We start from the raw sequence: 23,196 nt of genomic DNA, 5'->3' as shown, positions 1-23,196 counted from the left end.
ACAGATCTTCCCCAGATCTCTCAGGTCACTCCTCCATACAGATCTTCTCCACATCTTTCAGGTCACTCCTCCATACAGATCTTCTCCAGATCTTTCAGGTCTCTCCTCCATACAGATCTTCTCCACATCTTTCAGGTCTCTCCTCCATACAGATCTTCTCCAGATCTTTCAGGTCTCTCCTCCATACAGATCTTCTCCACATCTTTCAGGTCACTCCTCCATACAGATCTTCTCCACATCTTTCAGGTCTCTCCTCCATACAGATCTTCTCCACATCTTTCAGGTCTCTCCTCCATACAGATCTTCCCCAGATCTCTCAGGTCACTCCTCCATACAGATCTTCTCCACATCTTTCAGGTCACTCCTCCATACAGATATTCTCCAGATCCTTCAGGTCACTCCTCCATACAGATCTTCTCCACATCTTTCAGGTCACTCCTCCATACAGATCTTCTCCAGATCCTTCAGGTCACTCCTCCATACAGATCTTCTCCAGGTCTTTCAGGTCACTCCTCCATACAGATCTTCTCCACATCTTTCAGGTCACTCTTCCATACAGATCTTCTCCACATCTTTCAGGTCTCTCCTCCATACAGATCTTCTCCACATCTTTCAGGTCACTCCTCCATACAGATCTTCTCCAGATCTTTCAGGTCACTCCTCCATACAGATCTTCTCCAGATCTTTCAGGTCTCTCCTCCATACAGATCTTCTCCACATCTTTCAGGTCTCTCCTCCATACAGATCTTCTCCACATCTTTCAGGTCTCTCCTCCATACAGATCTTCCCCAGATCTCTCAGGTCACTCCTCCATACAGATCTTCTCCACATCTTTCAGGTCACTCCTCCATACAGATATTCTCCAGATCCTTCAGGTCACTCCTCCATACAGATCTTCTCCACATCTTTCAGGTCACTCCTCCATACAGATCTTCTCCACATCTTTCAGGTCACTCCTCCATACAGATCTTCCCCAGATCTCTCAGGTCACTCCTCCATACAGATCTTCTCCAGATCTTTCAGGTCTCTCCTCCATACAGATCTTCTCCACATCTTTCAGGTCACTCCTCCATACAGATCTTCTCCACATCTTTCAGGTCACTCCTCCATACAGATATTCTCCAGATCTTTCAGGTCACTCCTCCATACAGATCTTCTCCACATCTTTCAGATCACTCCTCCATACAGATCTTCACATCTTTCAGGTCACTCCTCCATACAGATCTTCTCCACATTTTCAGGTCACTCCTCCATACAGATCTTCTCCACATCTTTCAGGTCACTCCTCCATACAGATCTTCTCCAGATCCTTCAGGTCACTCCTCCATACAGATCTTCTCCACATCTTTCAGGTCACTCCTCCATACAGATCTTCTCCACATCTTTCAGGTCACTCCTCCATACAGATCTTCTCCACATCTTTCAGGTCACTCCTCCATACAGATCTTCTCCACATCTTTCAGGTCACTCCTCCATACAGATCTTCTCCACATCTTTCAGGTCACTCCTCCATACAGATCTTCTCCAGATCCTTCAGGTCACTCCTCCATACAGATCTTCTCCAGATCCTTCAGGTCACTCCTCCATACAGATCTTCTCCACATCTTTCAGGTCACTCCTCCATACAGATCTTCTCCGAATTTTTCAGGTTTCGGGGCTCTCTCTGCACAAGATTGAGTTTTGGCTCTTCCAAAGATTTTCTGTTGGGCTCAGGGCTGGAGACTGGCTAGGAAGGAGGATGTTGGCTAAAATCTCATGATGCATGACCCCATCCATTCTCACTTCAATACCGTGCAGTTGTGTTGTCCTCTTTGCAGTAGAGCCCCCCCAGAGTATGACGTTTCCATGTTTAACAGGTGGGACGATGTTCTTGGGGGTTGCATACCCAACCGTCCTGGATTCAGCAGGACTGTCCCGATTTGAGACTTTTCTCCCGCTGTGCTCAGCTGTTGTCCCAGCTCCTCCCCTCGGTGCAGTGAATAAATTAAATTCTCATCTCCTTTGGTTTACTGGGACTGGAATTCGTGAACTCCCTGTCCATAGGCAGCAGCTCTACCATTGAGCCACTGCCTGTACTGAAAGACATAGGAAGATTTGGTAATCTTGACCTGTATTGCAGGCAGAAAAACCAGAAGCAAATTATTCAGATAGATGCATTATTATATATCTAATATATAAAGGTGTGTGTGTGTGTGTGTGTGTGTGTGTGTGTCCGGGATTGGCATCTGCACCGTCGCAGCTACAGCCACAAAATTTTGCACACTCACACTTCTGGACCCCGGGAGCATCATAGGCTATGTTTCGAGGGGAAATTTTAACCCCGCGCTTTACAGTTATTCGCCAAAAAACCTGCCTCCATTAAAGCGAATGGAGCTGGGAGCCACAGTGCAGCCAGCACTTCAGACGAATGCGCAGCCACGCCCTTAAATGGAATGTTGGCGTGTCACAATGCAGCCAGGGAAAGAGACAGACACAGGGAAACAGAGACAGGGAAAGAGAGGGTAAGAGACAGAGACTGGGTAAGAGATATATACAGAGGGGGAGACAGACAGAGAATGGGAAAGAAAAAGAGAGACAGTTAATATCCCAGGCGTTAATACATTCTATTTTGTTAATAACAGTCATTAACCCGGGCGAAGCCGGGTAGTACAGCTAGTATATAATAAAAAAAAAAAATTATATATATATCAGATACATAATAGATAAATACTGCATCTCTTTGTAGGTGAAGAACAGAATCAGATTCATTTGTTCCCATAAAAGTACTATAAAGAAATGAAAAAAATAAAATATAAAAATAATTATATTTTATTTTTTTCATTTCTTTATAGTACTTTTATGGGAACAAATGAATCTGATTCTGTTCTTCACCTACAAAGAGATGCAGTATTTATCTATTATGTTTAGTATTATGTTCTAGTATATATCTATTATAATTTTCTTTCCCTTGGATCAAACCAGCAACTTTCAAACATGTATCCAGCAGACCTTAGCTGTCGAGCCACAAGGAATGATTAGGTCAGAGGAAGAATTTTATGTAGATGAACCTGCAATGCAGCTTCTGATTACACAGGACACAGAGCTCCATTGTACAGAGTAATGTCTGTGTCCTGTATTCTAGAGGGAGAGGAAAAGGTTTTGTTTTTTTTTTCCCTTCTAATAAAATTACTAAAAAGTAATAAAAAAAATAGAATGTCATTTTTATTGCGCTTTTTTTTTATAAAATAATAAACATCACAAATCAGAAAGTAACATTTACATATTTGGTGTCGCTGTAATCGCAACGATCCGAACAACACAGATCAGATTATTTATGGGTGGGAAAAAAAAAGGACAATTTTTTTTATTAAAACCCATAATGTAAGAAAAATGTATCGCTGAGGCAGTGTTCACATGGAGCATAAATGCTGCAGTTTATCTGCAGGTGTCCGCACCACGAGCGCAATTGCAATCCTCTCTGATTATTGGTGTGCGCGGTATTTCGTATGCATTGTCCCATGTTTGGGGCAGATGTGAATCCTGAAGCTGATAAAGAATAAAAACACCAAATCCGCACAGATCAGCGGCGTCTTTCCACGCACCCGGGGCGGAGATTTCATGACGTCTCATCCGCTCTGCTTGTACATTTAGTCCGTGTTCACATGTAGTAAATGTTGGGTTTTTCTGCTTTTTTTTGCACATTTATTCTGCTGTGTGTAATTATCCACATAAAGTGGATTCTACGAGAAGACGCCGCTGAACTCTGCGGCTTTGGGGATTTTTTTTTCCTCTTAAGGTTTCTATGTGGAGCTTATAAAAGTTTCTGCCGTTTTCTCCTGTTTTTTTTTAAGTGCAGAATCCGAGCTTTACTATAAAAGCACTAAAGAAACGCAGATTCACATCTGCACTAAAAACACATGAAATAAGGGAGAAAAGGCAACAAAGATGGAAAACCCAGAGGAGACCGTTACTGTGGAGTATAGCGCAGACACAAAACCCCGGCTTTATGCAGCGTCTTATACAAATAAGCCACATGTCATAGCGTGATACTTATATAAATAGAAGAACATTCCAGCTGCTGTGACTATGAACAGTCCGGGGCGTCTGCTGAATGACCCTCACTGACAAATGGGTGTGGTCAAAATTTGGCGCGGTGCACCGCAGAGTTTGTCCCGCTTTCCTTTCTTCAAAAGTTGGGAGGTGAGAGGTTGTACCCATCCTTCTTCCTCCAAACACAGGGAGTGATACCAGAAAGTTGTATGTTGGTCTCATCTGACCACATGACCTCCTCCTGTGGATCATTCACATGGTCATTGGTGAACTTCAGGCCTGGGCATGTGCTGTGTGAGCAGGGGGATCTTGTGCCCGGCAGGATTTTACACCATGACCGCATAGTTTGTTACTAACTGTAATCTGTGATCCCAGCTCTCTTCAGGTCATTGACCAGGTCCTCGTGTAGTTCTGGGCTGATTCCTGACCTTTCTCAGAATCTTCCTTACCCCATGAGGTGAGATCTTGCATGGAACCCCAGGCTGGAGTAAGATTGACAGTCACCTTGTGTTTCTTCCATTTTCTAATAATTGCACCAACAGTTGTTGCCTTCTCACCATGCTGCTTGCCTATTGTTCTGTAGCCCATCCCAGCCTTGTGTCCCTGGTGTTATTAGACAGCTCTTTGGTCTTGGCCATGGTGGAGAGGTTGGAGTGTGATTGTGTGGTCAGGGGTGTGTATCCAGATAATGAGGTCACAGGAGCGATTAATCCAGGTAATGAGTGCAGAGGAGAAAATATACCAGGTCTGTGAGCGCAGAATTCCTGCTGGTCGATCGGTGATAAAATACTTATTTCATGCAATAAAATGCAGCTTAATCATTTCTGAATCAGTGGGATTTTCTGGATTTCCTACAATAATAATTACATCCCGCACCATTCTGTGTAGGGGGAAACTGCAAAATCCGCAGAGGATCAGACGAGCCGTGGTGGGGGCTGTGAAGTCCAGGCCCCGTCACCCTCCATATACTATGATGTTCATTAACTGTTTCCCAGGGAACACGGCGCCGCTCATCCAACAACAGAACCACTCAAAGGACCAAAACAATCCCAGGTCCAAGGGGAGAGTCTCACGCCCCTGCACCCGGCTCCTCTGGGCAGAGGAATGCCCCGACCACCATGTAAAGTGTCAGGATCTACTGCAGCCAAGTGACAGCGTGTCCCAAGATGGCCGAAGGAGTCCTCACCCGCCAGTGTCCCTCAGCCAGCCGAGGTCCTGATCGGAGCGCTGCTCTGATGGTGAGGCTTCACTCAGTCTCTCCAGGAGGCAGGAACGATCCCTGGTGACCGGTGAGAACAATCCAACTACGGTGCTGCAGGCTGCTCCTCACGTCCGGCAGGCATCTGCCAGCTGCCCCGGTCCTCGGCCACGTGCTGCGGTAATATTCCTATTACTTCAGAGGAGCACAAGTTGTAATGCCGCCTACCTGATGTCCGGCTCCTGCATGGCCGTACAGACACTTCCCCTTCACCGATTCAGAGACTCATCTGACAAGTTCTGGGCCTGATGTCAGTCCGGGTATTTGGACAATGGTTCCGTTATGCAGATTGTCATCAATTAAACAGCCACATGGTGGCGCTGTTCAGCTGTGATGATGCACAGCGCCTGCTCCGAGGGCTCAACGGGGGGGTGGGCAGAACAGCGCCACCCGGAGGAAAATACCGGATCAGTGATTGCCGCCGGCCCTGTGCCGACTCAGGAGCTCGCGCCGATCCTCCTCCCTGGATCTTTCCACCGCTGATGAAAGGGAACGTGTCACGTGAGAACAGTGCGGGCAGGACGCCGCGGAGTAGGAAGCCACGGAGCAGGACGGGCAGGACCCCGCGGGGTGGGGGAGAGTGATGACTGTGGGGTGGGGGAGTATTCTGCGGTGATGGCTGGGGAAGGGGGTTAGCCCTCCATTTTAGTCATTGGCTTTCTGTGCCGTCTGCTCCTACTCTGGTGAAGTTTCCTGTGAGTCTCTGGCGCGTTCAGTCTCTTTGGGTCGGGGTCTATCACATCTACAATGGCCGATCTTTGCCCCCTCCCCCCATCTGTCAGATAACGGGGGTCTCCTGTGCACAGCACCCTCTTCAGGTCACACAGATTTGGACCCAGGTCCGGGCTCGGCTGCTCCAGAACCTCCACCTTCTCCTGGTGAGGCCGGTATGTTGGTGATTTGGAGGTCGCTCAGGGTCGTTGTGCTGGAAGAGGCCGGAAGGTTTGATGTAAAATTACTGATATTTGTTCCGTCCATTATCCCCGTCTCCGGTGACTAAAGCCCCAGATCCAGCTGCTGATAATCTGCCCCCGAGCACAATGCTGCCTCCACCAGGCTGCACTGTGGGGAGGGGGGGTCTTCTGGGGATGCGCGGTGGGGAGTTTTCCCAATACGGGATATTGCGGTCACATGATGACACCACCAGGAACGGTCAGACATTCCTGCAGCTCCTTTAATGTTGCCATGATTTGCTGCAGTGGTCACTTTTCCTTTGTGTCCGCAGGGCTCCTCCAGCGACTCCCCCCAGGTGCTGCAGGCCCTCGTCTCCCACTTCCAGAAGCTGTTTGATGTCTCCTCGCTGAGCGGCGTCTTCCCTCGGATGAATGAAGTCTACACTAAAGTGGGTGAAATGGGCAACGCCCTGAAGACCCTCCGCTGTCTCCTGGGCCTGGGTGAGACGCGCGGAGAGCAGCCCCGTCCAGTGCCCTGAGCTGTGGCCATCGTCCTATTAACCCTTCTGCCCCCACGTCTGTTTTTAGGGGCCACGGCTCGCGCAGAGGTTGTAGTGAGCGCAGTGGGGAGACTGTGCAGAGAGATGGACGGAGGCGGCTGCAGACTACCGCAGATGCTCAGCACACTGGATATAGACAGGTAGGACACAGCGAGAGCGGGGGATGGGCAGCACAGAGCCGGGTATGGGGGGGCACATATGTGGGGTTGTATTTGTGAGGTTTAACCCCTTCTATCCTCACTGCAGTGTTATAAATAAGGTGCAGGAGCATGAGGAGTTCTTTCCAGCATTTGAGGAATTAATAAGGGACCTGCTGGACGTCCTCGGTGAGTGGGGTGGGGGTGGGGGTGGGGGGTGTGGGAGGGGGACTGGATAGATTGTAAGCTCTGCTGCCGTTTTCCAGAGATCACTCACCTGGAGGAGATTCTGCCCGAGGTTCGGAGGTTAAAGCAGCTGGAGATGCAGGGACTGGTGTTACTGGAGAGCTGATGGGAGATCACTGGTGGGCACGATGAGCGCGCACTGAAGCCACGAAGCAGAGGACCCCCAGCCCCCGACCCGGAAATAGCACTTTTTATTTTAAAACTAGAAATAGTCTCAAATAATAAAGTAAATGCTGTGTAACTTGTCTGCTCCGGCCAGAGCGATGCGGCCCCCCACCCCCCGGGCAGAGCGATGCGCTCCCCCCCGGGCAGAGCGCTGCGGCTCCCCCTACCCAAACCCTTCCCCCCCCCGCAAATCTCACCACACCACACCCCGACCAGAGCAATGCAGCTCCCCCTACCCAAATCCCCCCGCAAATCCCACCACACCCCGACCAGAGCAATGCAGCTCCCCCAACCCCGGGCAGAGCGATACGGCTCCCCCTGACCCCCGGGCAGAGAGATGCAGCCCCCCCCTTCCCTCTCATCCCACCCCGCCCCCAACCCCGGGCAGAGCGATACGGCTCTCCCCCCCCCTAGGCAGAGTGATGTGGCTTCACATTACCCTCCCCCCACCAGAGCGATGCAGTTCCATGTTACCACCCCCCCTCCCCCCAGATGAGGAACACGCTGGAGCCGGATACAGGGTAAAGCTTTATTCTCTGGATTTTGGGGTTTGAATAAATAATAAATCAGATGTAAGAAGGTATAAATAGCGGGGGGGCGAGCGCGGCCCCTCTCTATACACTGTACATGTATACAGCCCTTCCCCCGCAGATAAAATCTGTATATTACATATCTACATATTTACACATGGAAAACATGGTGGCGGCGGCGGAAATCAGGAGGTCGGGTGAGCGGCCATCATCAGCTCAAACCTGCAAGACAGAGAGCGGCCATTAATGAGGGGGACGGATAGAGGGGGCAATAACGGGGCGGCGCTGATAGGGGACACCAACAGGAAAAAGCATGATGGGGGAGACACTTGTGGGGGCATTACCCACTTATGGAGGGCAGGGGACACTGTTATGGGGTGAGACATGCTGTTATGGGGGGTGGGGGGCACTTTGGGGGCAGCAGTACTATGGAGGAGGGACACTGGTGGGGGCAGGACGCACTGTTATGACGGGAGGGGGGGTGGGTTATGCGGCTGACGCGGTTATGGCGGAGGGCAGAGGATGAGCCCGTCACCTGCACTCCCATGTATGCACATGGCCTCTGTCTGGGTGGGATTCAGTGGGGGAGGGTCACATCTGCGGGGTCTTACCAGTCGGTGAATCCCTGCTCGATGTCTTCTCGGGACAGGTCCACCACAGTCTGAGGAGGAATACGATGGTCATTGTCAGCACCAGAGCGCAGAGCACAGATGAGGGGGGTAGTAGTCCCCTGCGGCCGGCGCAGTCACTAACCTTCCCCATCTCCTTCCGCTCCTGTGACCCGAACGGCCGGTTGTTCTTCACCGCGATGTCCAGCGTCCGCTTCTTGGCGTCTTCAAGGGAAACCAGAAACTCGAACCTGGGAGACAAGGGAAGGTCAGTGGGAGCCCGGGGGCCACAACACCTGCGGTAGACCCAGAGATCTGTCAGCATCTCTTGTAATGGCCCCGGTGTCAGGGCAAATGCCAGTACTAGATCCGGGCAATCCCAACAGAACGAGCCCCCCCCCGACCCACTGCCGATAATCGTCCCTGCCGGGGCCACATGGGCTGCGGCTACTCACTTCTCATTGTAGATGGGGTTAAGGGTTTTCTTCTTCACCGTCGTCTTCTTGCGGCTAGCCCACCGCCGGTCAGGGAGCAGGTAGATGCGGACGTACGGATCGGCTCCATGATGGGAGCACTGGAGCAGGTTCCTTGGAGAAAGCACAGAAGACGATATTGTAAGGAGGAGTGGTAGAGGGCGGCGGGGGTCCCTGTGAGGGGTGGTAGAGGGTGGCGAGGGTCCCCGGGGAGGAGTGGCAGAAGGCGGTGGGGGTCCTCGGGGAGGACTGGCAGAGGGCGGCGGGGGTCCCTGTGAGGAGTGGCAGAGGGCGGTGGGGGTCCTCGGGGAGGACTGGCAGAGGGCGGCGGGGGTCCCTGTGAGGAGTGGCAGAGGGCGGCGGGGGTCCCCGGGGAGGACTGGCAGAGTGTCAGGGGTCCCTTTGAGGAGTGGCAGAGGGCAGTTGAGGTCCTCGGGGAGGCGTGGCAGAGAGCGGCAGGAGTCCTCGTGGAGAACTGGCAGAGAGCGGTGGGGGTCACCCTTCATACGGCTCCACCTTACCTGCAGCCGTTGACGGACACGATGAGGCAGCGGCGGAGCGAGGCGTATCGCACAGAGACGTTCACTTCCCCGGTCACCACAGAGGGGCTTCTGGAAACATGGAGAGGAACCATCAGACATTGGAGACTCTTCAGTCCATGTACAGGGCTGATGAGACGCACCTGGAGTCCCCGCTGAGGTCAAACACGGAGGAGGCCATGGAGTTGAGTGACAGCAGGCTGGGCGCCATTTTCTGCAAGTGTCTTAGGTTGGGGGTCCGGGGGGCTGACACGGTCGTGGACAGACGGGGGGTCTGGTTGGGGGATGTTTTTTGCTCGGAGCCGGAGGGGTTGCCTCGCTTGCCGGCGCTTTGTGTGCTCTCCTTCCGGACCACCTTGTTCTGCGGGATGTAGTGGATCTGGTTCTGCTGCTGGCTCTCGCTGGGTTTGCGGGGATTTTTATGGGATTTCTCTTGTGGGGTCCGTCTGATGGAGACCGGTCCGTGCTTCAAAGAGTTAATTCCTTCATAGACTGTGTCTGGGTCGGGGTCCTCGATGTGCAGAATCTGAGGATGCACACGGCACACAGTCAGCGGCTCAGCCGCGCGGTCAGAGGACATGGTGCGGACGGTGCCGCTCTCACCCGGAGGACGATCTTCATCTTGATGAAGCTGTTGGGTCCGGAGCTGGTGAGCGGGAAGCGCTGGTCCACAGTCAGGTCATCACTGGCCAGGAGGCGATGGAGCGGGATGTCCAGCAAGCCGAGGGCGCACTGCCGATCATCATCCTTCACCTGGAGACATGAGGACACTGTCATATCTGCACCTGCTGCGCCACGTACCCGCGCCACGACCACGTTACCTCCACGTGAAGGTGCTGCATGTGGACGTCCTGTATGAAGAAAGCGAAGGCCTGTTCCCACACGGGGTCCTTAGTGGCCGAGCACGTCTGCGGGAAGAAGAGACACAGATGGATGCCAGGGAACAGGCGCGACGGTGCCCGGCCTCCCAGGCTAAAGCAGCAGACCGCGAGGCCACGTGTGATCCATGACTACCCCTCGCCCTGGACTCTCAGGCTACAGCAGCGGACCGTGAGGCCATGTGTGATCCATGACTACCCCTCCCCCCCTGGACTCTCAGGCTGTGGCACTAGACCTCTCGGGCTGTGGCACTGGACCTCAAGGCCACGTGTGATCCATGACTATCCCTCGCCCTGGACTCTCAGGCTACAGCAGCAGACCGCGAGGCCACGTGTGATCCATGACTACCCCTCGCCCTGGACTCTCAGGCTACAGCAGCGGACCGTGAGGCCATGTGTGATCCATGACCACCCCTCCCCCCCCCTGGACTCTCAGGTTGTGGCACTAGACCTCGAGGCCACGTGTGATCCCCGACTGCCCCTCCCCCACCAGCCCTCACCTTTCCCGTAAACACCGCGTCAACGTGCTGCGATGTGGCTTAGAGCGGAGGTTTCATTCTTTGCCATTTATGAGAGTTTCCAATATTTACACCCAGAGGCTGAAAACCTCGTCCTGCGCACAGCTGAGGGTCCGTTACACAATCCTCTGGGAGCAGCACTATACAATTCTTGTTTTGTTACAATGTATCAGTGAAGCACGGCTTGATGAGATACATTGGACCAAACACTCAGCTGTGGTCAGAGCTGTGGAGAATATCGGGCTCCTGCGGCCGCTCACCTTACTCTTCACCGACTTCTTCCCCACGCACATGACCACGTACGAGCTCGGCTCCTTCTCCGACTGCAGAGAGCACAGAACATCGGGTCATAAGCCGGCCGACAACACAGAACAATAGCTGCTCAGCGGTGATGCCGGATGTGGCACCGCTGCTCCTTACCTTCGGGACCGATGTGTGGCGCTGCTTCCGGGCCGAGTACTCACTGTTTGAGTATTCAAAATGGTTCCTCTGTAGAAGAAGAGGAAATGAAATTGTTAAAAGGGGGCGACGAGCGGCAGACGTGGGGGGTGTTTGGGAGAGGCGATAAGAGGCCGGGTGGAAGGGGTGACAAGAGGCCGACCAGGGTTGGGCAGGGGAAGGGGTGACAAGAGGGTGGGTAGGGGAGGCGGAGTGGCGACGAGAGGCCAACTGTGCCAAAAGGTTTAGGGAGGGTCAACAAGAGCCCAGCGTGGGCATCATGTAGTGGGTCACTTACTGGTAATGCACTGGCGCAGTCCAAATACACGATCACCATGGCGGTGGACAGACCGTCACTCGTCTACAGCAGAGAGAAGCGGAGAACAGTTACAAGAGGCAGAAGACGCTGGGGCCGATGCACCGCCCGGCGACATTATTCCATCACCCGCTATGACCCTCCATGGTCTGCATCTTCCCGGGCCGGGGGCTGCGCACCGTCGGGGAGGGGATGTCTCACCTCTCGCAGTTTATCTTGTGTGGACAGCAGCGAGAACCACTCCAGCTTCAGGTGAAGCGACCCACTGACCACGTCACTGAGCGGGAACCACTGCAGGAGAGGAGCAGAGTCAGCCAAACCGCCGCGCTCACTGCCCGCCCTCCTGAGAGACACTCACCTCGTCCACGATACGGTCCCTCATCACCCCCTCCAGGCCGATGACCAGACTGCGAAAGAAAGAGTGCCCATTACACAGGACCCAGCCACGCCACACGTGGAACCCAAACCACCCCCCACCAACACGCAAGATTCAGCCATGGCTGGGAGAAAAACGGGTTAAATGCTGCGCTAGAAAACCACGATTCTGATGGATAGAATAAATCCTTTCCTTTAATGGCACAAGTCAACGCGTTTCGAAAGCATATCCGCTTTCTTCATCAGGACAAGACAGTACAAAAAAAGAGAACAGTATCTTTTTTTGTACTGTCTTGTCCTGATGAAGAAAGCGGATATGCTTTCGAAACGCGTTGACTTGTGCCATTAAAGGAAAGGATTTATTCTATCCATCAGAATCGTGGTTTTCTAGCGCAGCATTTAACCCGTTTTTCTCCCAGCCATCCTGTTATCTGCAAATTCTGTATCGGGGCTGCTGCTGACCACTGCTGCATTATCAGCCTATATGCTTATATTGGAGTTGTGCCAGTCACAACTGAAGCAGGTGAGTACCTGTCTTTACTTGTGCATACCTTTGTCTACCAGATAAGACCCTATTTCTGCGCTTGTTTCTTCCACAGTTTTTTCCTGAAGATTCAGCCATGGCACACGCTAGATCCCACCACGTCACACGTGGCACCCAAACCACCCCCTCCCACCGACACGCAAGATTCAGCCATGGCACACGCAGGACCCTGCCACATGTGGGACCCAAATCACCCCCCGCACAGAACCCCCACCCTTACCTTCCCAGAAAGTCGTCCTTGTCCGGATCCTCATCATAAACATCGATTTCCAGGTCCTGTCCGGGAACCTCATGGATGACGAACTGAAGGAGGAATAATGGGCAGCGATGACAACGGGGAGAGGCAAACAAGTATGTGCCCCCCACACAAAGAAAAGTATGTGCCCCCCACACTCTACATCCATAGACATTAATATGAGAGAAAAGTATATATTATATATATATATATATATATATATATATATATATATATATATATATATATATTATATATATATATATATATATATATATATATATATAGGTGGGGGTGTTGGGAGGTATATAAGGCAGATGGGGGGGGCAAATAGAGGTATGCATATAGGACAGGTGAAGGGGTTGGAGGCATATAGTACACGGGAGGGGGACGCGCAGAGGTACAGTTGTGCTGAGAAGTTTCCCTTCCCCGGCGGAGTTTTGGCCTTTCTTCAGAGAATGAGTGATAACACAATCTTTCTTCCACTCATGGTCAGTGTGGGGTGAAGCCATTTATTGTGATTTCTCTTTATAAATCATAATGACAACCAAAAACCTCCAAAATGATCCTGATGAAAAGTTCTCACACCCCAGTGATTGTGGCTGATAACATGCACAGAAGGTGACACATGGGTGTGAATGGCTGATAAAGGTAACATCCTCACCTGTGGCCTGTCTGCTTGTAATCAGTGTGTGCATAAAAGCGGAGTGATTTCTGGGGTCCAGACAGACTTGTGCATCTGGATTGTGAGTCATGGGGAAAGCAAAAGAATTATCAATGGATCTACGGGAAAAGATAGTTGAACTGTATAAAACAGGAAAGGGATACAAGAAGAGTTCCAAGGAATTGATAATGCCGGTCATCAGTGTTCAAACTGTGATTAACAAATGGAAAATCAGGAGCTCTGTAAAAACCAAACCACGATCAGGAAGACCAATAAAAATATCAGCCACAACTAGTTGCCTGCCTTTAAACGGATTCAGAAGATAGAGTCAGTTCAAAGACAGGCAACTAGACTACTACAAGGAATAGAGGCCGCCCGTATGAGGAGGAATGGAGGCCGCCCGTATGAGGAGGAATGGAGGCCGCCCGTATGAGGAGGAATGGAGGCCGCCCGTATGAGGAGGAATGGAGGCCGCCCGTATGAGGAGGAATGGAGGCCGCCCGTATGAGGAGGAATGGAGGCCGCCCGTATGAGGAGGAATGGAGGCCGCCCGTATGAGGAGGAATGGAGGCCGCCCGTATGAGGAGGAATGGAGGCCGCCCGTATGAGGAGGAATGGAGGCCGCCCGTATGAGGAGGAATGGAGGCCGCCCGTATGAGGAGGAATGGAGGCCGCCCGTATGAGGAGGAATGGAGGCCGCCCGTATGAGGAGGAATGGAGGCCGCCCGTATGAGGAGGAATGGAGGCCGCCCGTATGAGGAGGAATGGAGGCCGCCCGTATGAGGAGGAATGGAGGCCGCCCGTATGAGGAGGAATGGAGGCCGCCCGTATGATGACAGGTTGAAAAAGTTAGATATGTTTAGCTTAGCAAAAAAGACGTCTCAGATGAGACCTCATTTATATGTATAAATACATGTGCGGTCAATATAAAGGACGGCGCAGGACTTATTCCTTCCACAGACAGTACTAAGGACCAGGGGGCACTCACTGCGAGTGGAAGAAAAGCGATTCCGGCAGCTAAATAGGAAAGGGTTCTTTACAGTTAGAGCAGTCAGACTGTGGAATGCGACCACAAGAGGTAGTAATGGCAGATACTAGAACAGCTTTATATCAGGCGGAGGATTCCTCACACAACATTGTGGGTTATAAATGACTTAGTGACAGAATGTAGAACTGGTGGAGGAAGGGGAGCGAGATGGACGGGGGCTTTTTTCAACCTATGTAACTATGTAACTGCCAGGAAAATTGTTCAGGATGCAAAGAAAAACCCACAAACATCAGCTGAAATCCAGGAGTCACTGAAAACCAGCGGTGCGGCTGCTTCAAGATGTACAATAAGGAGGGACGTGAAGAAAAATGGGCAGCATGGTCGAGTCACCAAAAGAAAGCCATTACTGCGCCAATTCCACAAAGTATCTCGCCTACAATACACCAAACAGCCCAGAGACGAGCCCCGAAACAGCCCAGAGACGAGCCCCCAAACAGCCCAGAGACGAGCCCCCAAACAGCCCAGAGACGAGCCCCCAAACAGCCCAGAGACGAGCCCCCAAACAGCCCAGAGACGAGCCCCCAAACAGCCCAGAGACGAGCCCCCAAACAGCCCAGAGACGAGCCCCCAAACAGCCCAGAGACGAGCCCCCAAACAGCCCAGAGACGAGCCCCCAAACAGCCCAGAGACGAGCCCCCAAACAGCCCAGAGACGAGCCCCCAAACAGCCCAGAGACGAGCCCCCAAACAGCCCAGAGACGAGCCCCCAAACAGCCCAGAGACGAGCCCCCAAACAGCCCAGAGACGAGCCCCCAAACAGCCCAGAGACGAGCCCCCAAACAGCCCAGAGACGAGCCCCCAAACAGCCCAGAGACGAGCCCCCAAACAGCCCAGAGACGAGCCCCCAAACAGCCCAGAGACGAGCCCCCAAACAGCCCAGACGAGCCCCCAAACAGCCCAGAGACGAGCCCCCAAACAGCCCAGAGACGAGCCCCCAAACAGCCCAGAGACGAGCCCCCAAACAGCCCAGAGACGAGCCCCCAAACAGCCCAGAGACGAGCCCCCAAACAGTCCAGAGACGAGCCCCCAAACAGCCCAGAGACGAGCCCCCAAACAGCCCAGAGACGAGCCCCCAAACAGCCCAGAGACGAGCCCCCAAACAGCCCAGAGACGAGCCCCCAAACAGCCCAGAGACGAGCCCCCAAACAGCCCAGAGACGAGCCGCCAAACAGCCCAGAGACGAGCCGCCAAACAGCCCAGAGACGAGCCGCCAAACAGCCCAGAGACGAGCCGCCAAACAGCCCAGAGACGAGCCGCCAAACAGCCCAGAGACGAGCCGCCAAACAGCCCAGAGACGAGCCGCCAAACAGCCCAGAGACGAGCCGCCAAACAGCCCAGAGACGAGCCGCCAAACAGCCCAGAGACGAGCCGCCAAACAGCCCAGAGACGAGCCGCCAAACAGCCCAGAGACGAGCCGCCAAACAGCCCAGAGACGAGCCGCCAAACAGCCCAGAGACGAGCCGCCAAACAGCCCAGAGACGAGCCGCCAAACAGCCCAGAGACGAGCCGCCAAACAGCCCAGAGACGAGCCGCCAAACAGCCCAGAGACGAGCCGCCAAACAGCCCAGAGACGAGCCGCCAAACAGCCCAGAGACGAGCCGCCAAACAGCCCAGAGACGAGCCGCCAAACAGCCCAGAGACGAGCCGCCAAACAGCCCAGAGACGAGCCGCCAAACAGCCCAGAGACGAGCCGCCAAACAGCCCAGAGACGAGCCGCCAAACTTCTGCATCAAGGAAATTTGGAGTGATGAGACCAAACTCTAACTTTCTGGCCACAACTATAAACGTTACATTTGGAGACGAGTCAACAAGGCCAATGATGAAAGGAACACCATTCCTACTGTAAAGCATGGAGGTGGATCGCTGATGATGTGTGAGCTACAAAAGGCACAGAAAACTTGTGTTGAAGGAAAGATGAATGCAGCACGTTATCAGCAAATACTGGAGGCAAATGTGTACTCATCAATCCGGAAGCTGTGCATGGGACGTACTTGGACGCTCCAACATGACAACAATCCAAAACACAAGGCCAAGTTGACCTGTCATTGGCTAAAGCAGAACAGTGAAGGTTCTGGAGTGGCCACCTCAGTCTCCTGACCTCAATATCATTGAGCAACTCTGGGGAGAACTCGAGCAAAGCGCAGTTTATCAAGAAAGCCCAGGAATTTACAGGAACTGGAGGCGCCAAGAATGGGCAGCTTTACCATCTGACCAAGAAAAATGGGCAGCTTTACCATCTGACCAAAAAGAATGGGCAGCTTTACCATCTTACCAGCTTTGCCATCTGACCAGCTTTGCCATCTGACCAGCTTTGCCATCTGACCAGCTTTACCATCTGACCAGCTTTACCATCTGACCAGCTCTACCATCTGACCAGCTCTACCATCTGACCAGCTCTACCATCTGACCAGCTCTACCATCTGACCAGCTCTACCATCTGACCAGCGTTACCATCTGACCAGCTTTACATTCTGACCAGCTTTACATTCTGACCAGCTTTACATTCTGACCATCTTTACATTCTGACCAGCTTTACATTCTGACCAAGAAGAATGAGCAGCTTTACCATCTGAGCAGCTTTACATTCTGACCAAGAAGAATGAGCAGCTTTACCATCTGACCAGCTTTACATTCTGACCAGCTTTACCATCTGACCAAGAAGAATGAGCAGCTTTACCATCTGAGCAGAAGAATTGGCGGCTTTACCATCTGAGAAAATAAAGAGCCTCATCCACAACTACCACAAAAGACTTCAAGCTGTCATTGATGTTAGAGGGGGCAATACAGGGGTTTAAGAACTTTTGTTCACGGTCATTTGGATGTTTTTGGTTGTCATAATGATTTATAAAGAGGAAACACAGTAGATGACAATAAATGGCTTCACCCGACACTGACCATGAGCGGAAAAAAAGATTGTGTGTTATCATTTATATTCTCTGAGAAAAGGCCAAGAAAGCAAAAAATCTGCCGGGCGAGGGAAACTTCTGAGCACAACTGTATATAGGACACAGGGGGCACACAGAGGAATATAGGACAGGTGGAGGGGACACACAGAAGGCTGGAAGTATATGGGACACGTGGGGGGCACACAGAGGTATATAGGGCAGGCAGTGGGCTGGTGGTATATAGGACAGGTGGGGGGCACACAGGTTTAAGGAGACAGATGGGGGGGGCAAAGAGGGGTATATAGGGTAGGCAGTGGGCTGGAGGTATATAGGACAGGTGAGGGGGGCACACAGAGGTATATAGGGCAAGCGGGGGAGCCATACATGACTCGGGGGGACTTCCTCTCACCTCGTACATCTCGTTCCAGCGGGGGTTCAGGTTCTCCTTGATGGTGCGGCTCTTGAAGCTCTGGTTCCCCACCCTCAGCACGGCGTATGGGTCGGACTTTCCCTTGATCATGCCCTTCAGGTACGTGTCCTTGGGGATCAGGTGTTCGGCCTCATGGAGAGAAACTCTTAATACACCCTGCAATGTAGAGGGGACGTCACACTGCGCCAGATCTGCAGCTCTCAGTGGCTTGGGTCAGAGCTCAGATACTTGCCTGCGGCACGGGGAAGCGGAGCTGTGCGGTGTTCACGTGTCCGCTCAGGGGGAAGGTGAATCTGTTTGGCAGCACAAGATACGATGCAATGAGATCGACGATCATCCCGTCCGACATGTCACTGCAAACACAAGCGAAGAGCGTGAGAAACCACCACCACGGCCGCCACCATTGCCACGCGAGAGCAGACCCCCGCCTGCTGACAATGAAGAGACGGTCAGAGCCACCCCGCGAGCCCAGACCTCCGCCTGCTGACAATGAATAGAGACAATCAGAGCCACCCCGCGAGCCCAGACCTCCGCCTGCTGACAATGAATAGAGACGGTCAGAGCCACCCCGCAAGCCCAGACCTCCGCCTGCTGACAATGAATAGAGACGGTCAGAGCCACCCCGCGAGCCCAGACCTCCGCCTGCTGACAGTGAATAGAGACGGTCAGAGCCACCCCGCGAGGCCAGACCCCCGCCTGCTGACAATGAATAGAGACGGTCAGAGCCACCCCGCGAGCCCAGACTTCCGCCTGCTGACAATGAATAGAGACGGTCAGAGCCACCCCGCGAGCCCAGACCTCCGCCTGCTGACAGTGAATGGAGACGGTCAGAGCCACCCCGCGAGCCCAGACTTCCGCCTGCTGACAATGAATAGAGACGTCAGAGCTACCCCGCGAGCCCAGACCTCCGCCTGCTGACAATGACTAGAGACGGTCAGAGCTACCCCGCGAGCCCAGACCTCCACCTGCTGACAATGAATAGAGACGGTCAGAGCCACCCCGCGAGCCCAGACCTCCACCTGCTGACAATGAATAGAGACGGTCAGAGCTACCCCGCGAGCCCAGACCTCCACCTGCTGACAATGAATAGAGACGGTCAGAGCTACCCCGCGAGCCCAGACCTCCACCTGCTGACAATGAATAGAGACGGTCAGAGCCACCCCGCGAGCCCAGACTTCTGCCTGCTGACAATGAATAGAGACGGTCAGAGCCGCCCCGCGAGCCCAGACCTCCACCTGCTGACAATGAATAGAGACGGTCAGAGCCACCCCGCGAAGCCAGACCTCCACCTGCTGACAATGAATAGAGACTGTCAGAGCCACCCCGCGAGCCCAGACCTCCGCCTGCTGACAGTGAATAGAGACTGTCAGAGCTGCCCGCGAGCCCAGACCTCCGCCTGCTGACAGTGAATGGAGACGCTCGTTTTGCACTCTGAGGCTGCACCTCTGACTCGGGGCCCATCTACACCATGCAATCAGGATTATTCCCAGGAGCCCTCGTTTCCTGACACTTGCGCAGTGTGAACCGCCACCGATCACCTGACAAACAAAACCTGGAGAAATCATCTCTTGGTTTCAAGAAAAGACCATTGTTCTCAGCAGCACATTGTCCTGTGTAACCAGTATGTGCTGCGGAGAGCAATGGCCGCCCGAGTGCACAGAACCATCTAGGTCTCTGCCCGTCAGAGCGCTCGGACCATGTAAACAGGAGCATAACGACCAACAATCGGTAAATATCGTCTCTTAACGATCCATCTCTCCACCTCTCTGAGGGCGGCCCCGGGATTCAGAGCATCCGAGCGAGTCACAGAGGAGGACGGTCCCGGGATCCAGAGCACTAGGAGAGTCACAGAGGAGGACTGTCCCGGGATCCAGAGCATCCGAGCGAGTCACAGAGGAGGACTGCCCCGGGATCCAGAGCATCCGAGCGAGTCACAGAGGAGGACTACCCCGGGATCCGAGCGAGTCACAGAGGAGGACTGCCCCGGGATCCGAGCGAGTCACAGAGGAGGACTGCCCCGGGATCCAGAGCATCCGAGGGAGTCACAGAGGAGGACTGCCCCGGGATCCAGAGCATCCGAGGGAGTCACAGAGGAGGACTGCCCCGGGATCCAGAGCATCAGAGCGAGTCACAGAGGAGGACGGCCCCGGGATCCAGATCCCGAGCACCAGGCGAGTCACAAAGGAGGACAGCCCTGGGATCCAGTGCACCAGACGGGTCACAGAGAAGGATGGCTGTTATGATCCGGTAACCGTGGAAGACTACAAAAACGTCCATTGGTGAAAAAAAACACCAAGAAACAGGAGTAGTTGGAAACTGAGCTGACCGCAATCCCCTGACTATCCGACCACACTAGAAGTAGCCGTGGAGTTGCAAAAAACCTAGACACCTTGTCACAGCCTGAGAAACTAGCTACGCCTCATAGATTTCCTCATCTCATTCTATCCTGCCTCAGAGTAGTCCCCAAAGGAGTAGGCAGGAACAGAGACAGGGAATATACAATTATAACCGGCATCAGCCGGGCAGAAAGTGCTCTCCTATATAGACCAGACTTTTCTGCAATAGGACTTCCCAATTCCAACCGACACCTGTCTGAGTCAGTGGCTCAGATTTAGCTCCACTACCATTCCTGGCCACCAGAGGGAGCTTCAGAACAGCACCCACACAGACGACGTTCACAACAGTACACCCCCTTGAGGAGGGGTCACCGAACCCTCACCAGAACAACCAGGTCTGTCAGGATGGGCACGGCGGAAGGCACGAACCAATCAGTCAGCGTGAATGTCAGAAGCAAAGACCCAAGAATTGTCCTCCTAACCATAACCCTTCCACTTAACAAGATACTGGAGTTTTCGCCTATCAAGACGAACTACTGGCTCCACATGTTTCTTCAACAAAGAGTAATGAAGAACATTGGCTCTTCCTCAGTCGTTCATAATTCCCATACGAAAAAATACGTGATTAAGAATCTCCGAAATCATATAGGGCCCAATAAATCTAGGCTTAAATTTAAGCGAGGAAACTCTCATAGGAACATTCCTAGAGGACAACCAAACCATGTCCCCCACTTTAAATCGGGGACCAGCTGTCCTATGCCGGTTGGCAAATCCTTGAGCATTCTCCTGGGACTGAAACAACCCACTAGAATGTGCACAACCCGGCTTGAATCTGGAACAAATCCTACAAGACTGCACGAAACTCCTGACATCTGGAGACAGGGAAGGCCACCAAAAAGATCCACTCACAAGATCACTGGTGCCAGAAATCCCAGGATGACCAGCCAATACGGAACAATAAACTTCAGACAGAACTCTAGTCCTCAATTGATCAGGAACATAAAGCTTCCCCACAGGACATCTCTCAGGTCTGTCCCCCTGAAATCTCTGAAGTGCTAACCTTCAATCGGGTGAAATAGCGGAGAGGCCCACACCTTCATTCAAGGTGGTAGATGGCTCCGCAACATCCAGAGAATCAGCAAAGAAACTCCTAGAGAGCATCGGCCTTAATATTCCCAAAAGAGACCACAAAATTGAAACGTGTTAAAAAAAAAAAAAAAGCCCACCTAGCCTGCCGAGGATTCAGTCTCGCAGATTCAAGGTAGGTCAGATTCTTATGATCAGTGAGCACCGCAATGTGATGTCTCGCCCCCTCCAACCACTGTCTCCATTCCTCAAAGTCCCACTTCATAGCCAATAATTCCCGATTACCCACATCATAGTTTGGTTCAGATGGAGAAAACTTCAGAGAGAAGAAGGCACAAGGCTTAAGCTTGGAAGTTCTAGGATCTTTGAGACAAATCTGCTCCTGCTCCAATCTCTGAGGCATCTATCTCCACCTGAAATGCAAGAGACATCAGGTTGCTGCAGGACCGGGGCAGAAGTGAACCTCTTTTTAAGCTCATAAAGGCCATAATTGCCTCTGGGGTCCAATTCTCAACATCAGCTCCCTTTTTGGTCAAAATCAGTCAAATGCTTAACCACACTCGAGAAATTGCCTATATATTTACGCTAGAAATTGGCAAAACCCAGATATTTTTGAAGGGATTTCAAAGAAGTTGACTGAACCCAGTCATGAATGGCCTGAACCTTGACCGGATCTATTTCAATAGAAGCTGGGGACAAAATAAATCCCCAAAAAGGTAATTTTCTGCACGCCAAAAAGACATTTTGATCCCTTAACGTACAATGCATTGTTCTTAAGAACCTGAAAAACGTTCCGGACCTGCTGCACATGAGCATCCCAATCATCAGACAAAATCAAGAGGTCATCCAAATAGACAATCAGGAATTTACCAATAAGGTCCCGAAAAATATCATTCATGAATGACTGGAAGACGGAGGGGGCATTAGTGAGCCCAAAAGGCATCACTAGGTACTCAAAATGCCCCTCAGGGGCATTAAAAGCCGTCTTCCATTCATCACCCTCCTTGATTCGAATCAGATTATACGCCCCCCTAAGATTAAGTTTAGTAAACCACTTAGCCCCCATTACTCTGGAAAACAGATCTGACATCAGGGGCAGAGGATACTGATATTTAATAGTGATTTTATTAAGGAGGTGATATTCAATATAAGGCCTCAATGACCCATCCTCTTGGACACAAAGAAAAAAATCGGCACCCAAAGGTGACGAGGATGGTCTAATGTGACCTTTCTCCAATGACTCCCTAATATAGGATCTCATAGCATCATGTCCAGGAACAGAGATTGAAGATCCGTCCCTTGGGAAACTTGCAACCTGGCACCAAGTCAATGGCACAATCACACTCCCTATGGGGAGGCAAAGAATCAGATCCAGTCTCATCAACCACCTCAAGAAAATCAGACAAATATTCAGGTCCATCATGTGGTGGAGGGGAAATAGACCACACAGAGATTATACACACACTGACAACCCCCACTAACCACAGACAAGGGTCTCCAATCAAGAACTGGATTATGGGGCTGCAGCCAAGGGAATCCCAGCACCAAAATATCCTGCAACGTGTGTAATACTAAGAGTGTACAATCCTCCTGATGAGCGGGCGCAACCCTCATAGTGACCTGGGTCCAAAACTGGGGCTTATCCTCAGCTAAGGGAGTAGCATCAATGCCCCTTAAAGGAATAGGAGATTGAAGAGATGTCAAAAGAAGACCACAAGTCTTAGCAAACCCAAAATCCATCAAGTTCAGGGCGGCCCTTAATCAAGAAAGGCCATAGCCGAAAACAAGGATAAAGAGCAAATTAAAGAGATGGACAACAGGAATTTAGTTTGCACAGTCCCCACAGTACATGAACGAGCAGATCTCTTCTCGTTTAGGGCAGACAGAGATAGTGTGAGACGCGTCACCACAATAGAAACACAACTTGTGTCTCCGTCTAAACCCTGCCGCCCAGCATTAGAGAGGACCCTACCACACTGCATAGGCTCCGAAGACCGTTCCACAAG

The 23,196-nt window shown here is 52.2% G+C and overlaps 2 protein-coding genes across 3 annotated transcripts in view; one reads left to right on the top strand and one right to left on the bottom strand.

Annotated features, from left to right (window-relative positions):
* CEP70 (centrosomal protein 70) overlaps nt 1-7,364 on the top strand; it is a 41,686-nt gene extending 34,322 nt beyond the window's left edge. Inside the window, exons 6-9 of the mRNA XM_075318744.1 lie at nt 6,513-6,681; nt 6,769-6,880; nt 6,987-7,066; nt 7,144-7,364. Coding sequence (XP_075174859.1) covers nt 6,513-6,681; nt 6,769-6,880; nt 6,987-7,066; nt 7,144-7,229 — 447 coding nt within the window. The 3' untranslated portion in view covers nt 7,230-7,364. The remainder of the gene's footprint in view (nt 1-6,512; nt 6,682-6,768; nt 6,881-6,986; nt 7,067-7,143) is intronic.
* Nucleotides 7,365-7,809: 445 nt separating this feature from the next.
* ESYT3 (extended synaptotagmin 3) overlaps nt 7,810-23,196 on the bottom strand; it is a 75,747-nt gene continuing 60,360 nt past the window's right edge. For both annotated transcript variants that reach the window (XM_075318741.1, XM_075318742.1), the window contains 16 exons: nt 18,001-18,121; nt 17,748-17,924; nt 12,728-12,810; nt 11,947-11,995; nt 11,790-11,879; nt 11,571-11,633; nt 11,255-11,323; nt 11,095-11,157; nt 10,260-10,346; nt 10,042-10,191; nt 9,582-9,964; nt 9,421-9,510; nt 8,882-9,013; nt 8,572-8,677; nt 8,430-8,479; nt 7,810-8,040 (listed from right to left, as the gene is read on the bottom strand). In XM_075318741.1, coding sequence (XP_075174856.1) covers nt 8,004-8,040; nt 8,430-8,479; nt 8,572-8,677; nt 8,882-9,013; nt 9,421-9,510; nt 9,582-9,964; nt 10,042-10,191; nt 10,260-10,346; nt 11,095-11,157; nt 11,255-11,323; nt 11,571-11,633; nt 11,790-11,879; nt 11,947-11,995; nt 12,728-12,810; nt 17,748-17,924; nt 18,001-18,121 — 1,750 coding nt within the window. In that variant the 3' untranslated portion in view covers nt 7,810-8,003. The remainder of the gene's footprint in view (nt 8,041-8,429; nt 8,480-8,571; nt 8,678-8,881; nt 9,014-9,420; nt 9,511-9,581; nt 9,965-10,041; nt 10,192-10,259; nt 10,347-11,094; nt 11,158-11,254; nt 11,324-11,570; nt 11,634-11,789; nt 11,880-11,946; nt 11,996-12,727; nt 12,811-17,747; nt 17,925-18,000; nt 18,122-23,196) is intronic.

This window comes from Anomaloglossus baeobatrachus, chromosome 7, assembly GCF_048569485.1.
Source record: "Anomaloglossus baeobatrachus isolate aAnoBae1 chromosome 7, aAnoBae1.hap1, whole genome shotgun sequence".
NCBI classification, from domain to species: domain Eukaryota; kingdom Metazoa; phylum Chordata; class Amphibia; order Anura; family Aromobatidae; genus Anomaloglossus; species Anomaloglossus baeobatrachus.
Note: the sequence above shows the minus strand (reverse complement) of the source record. Positions and strands in the feature narration are given on the sequence as shown.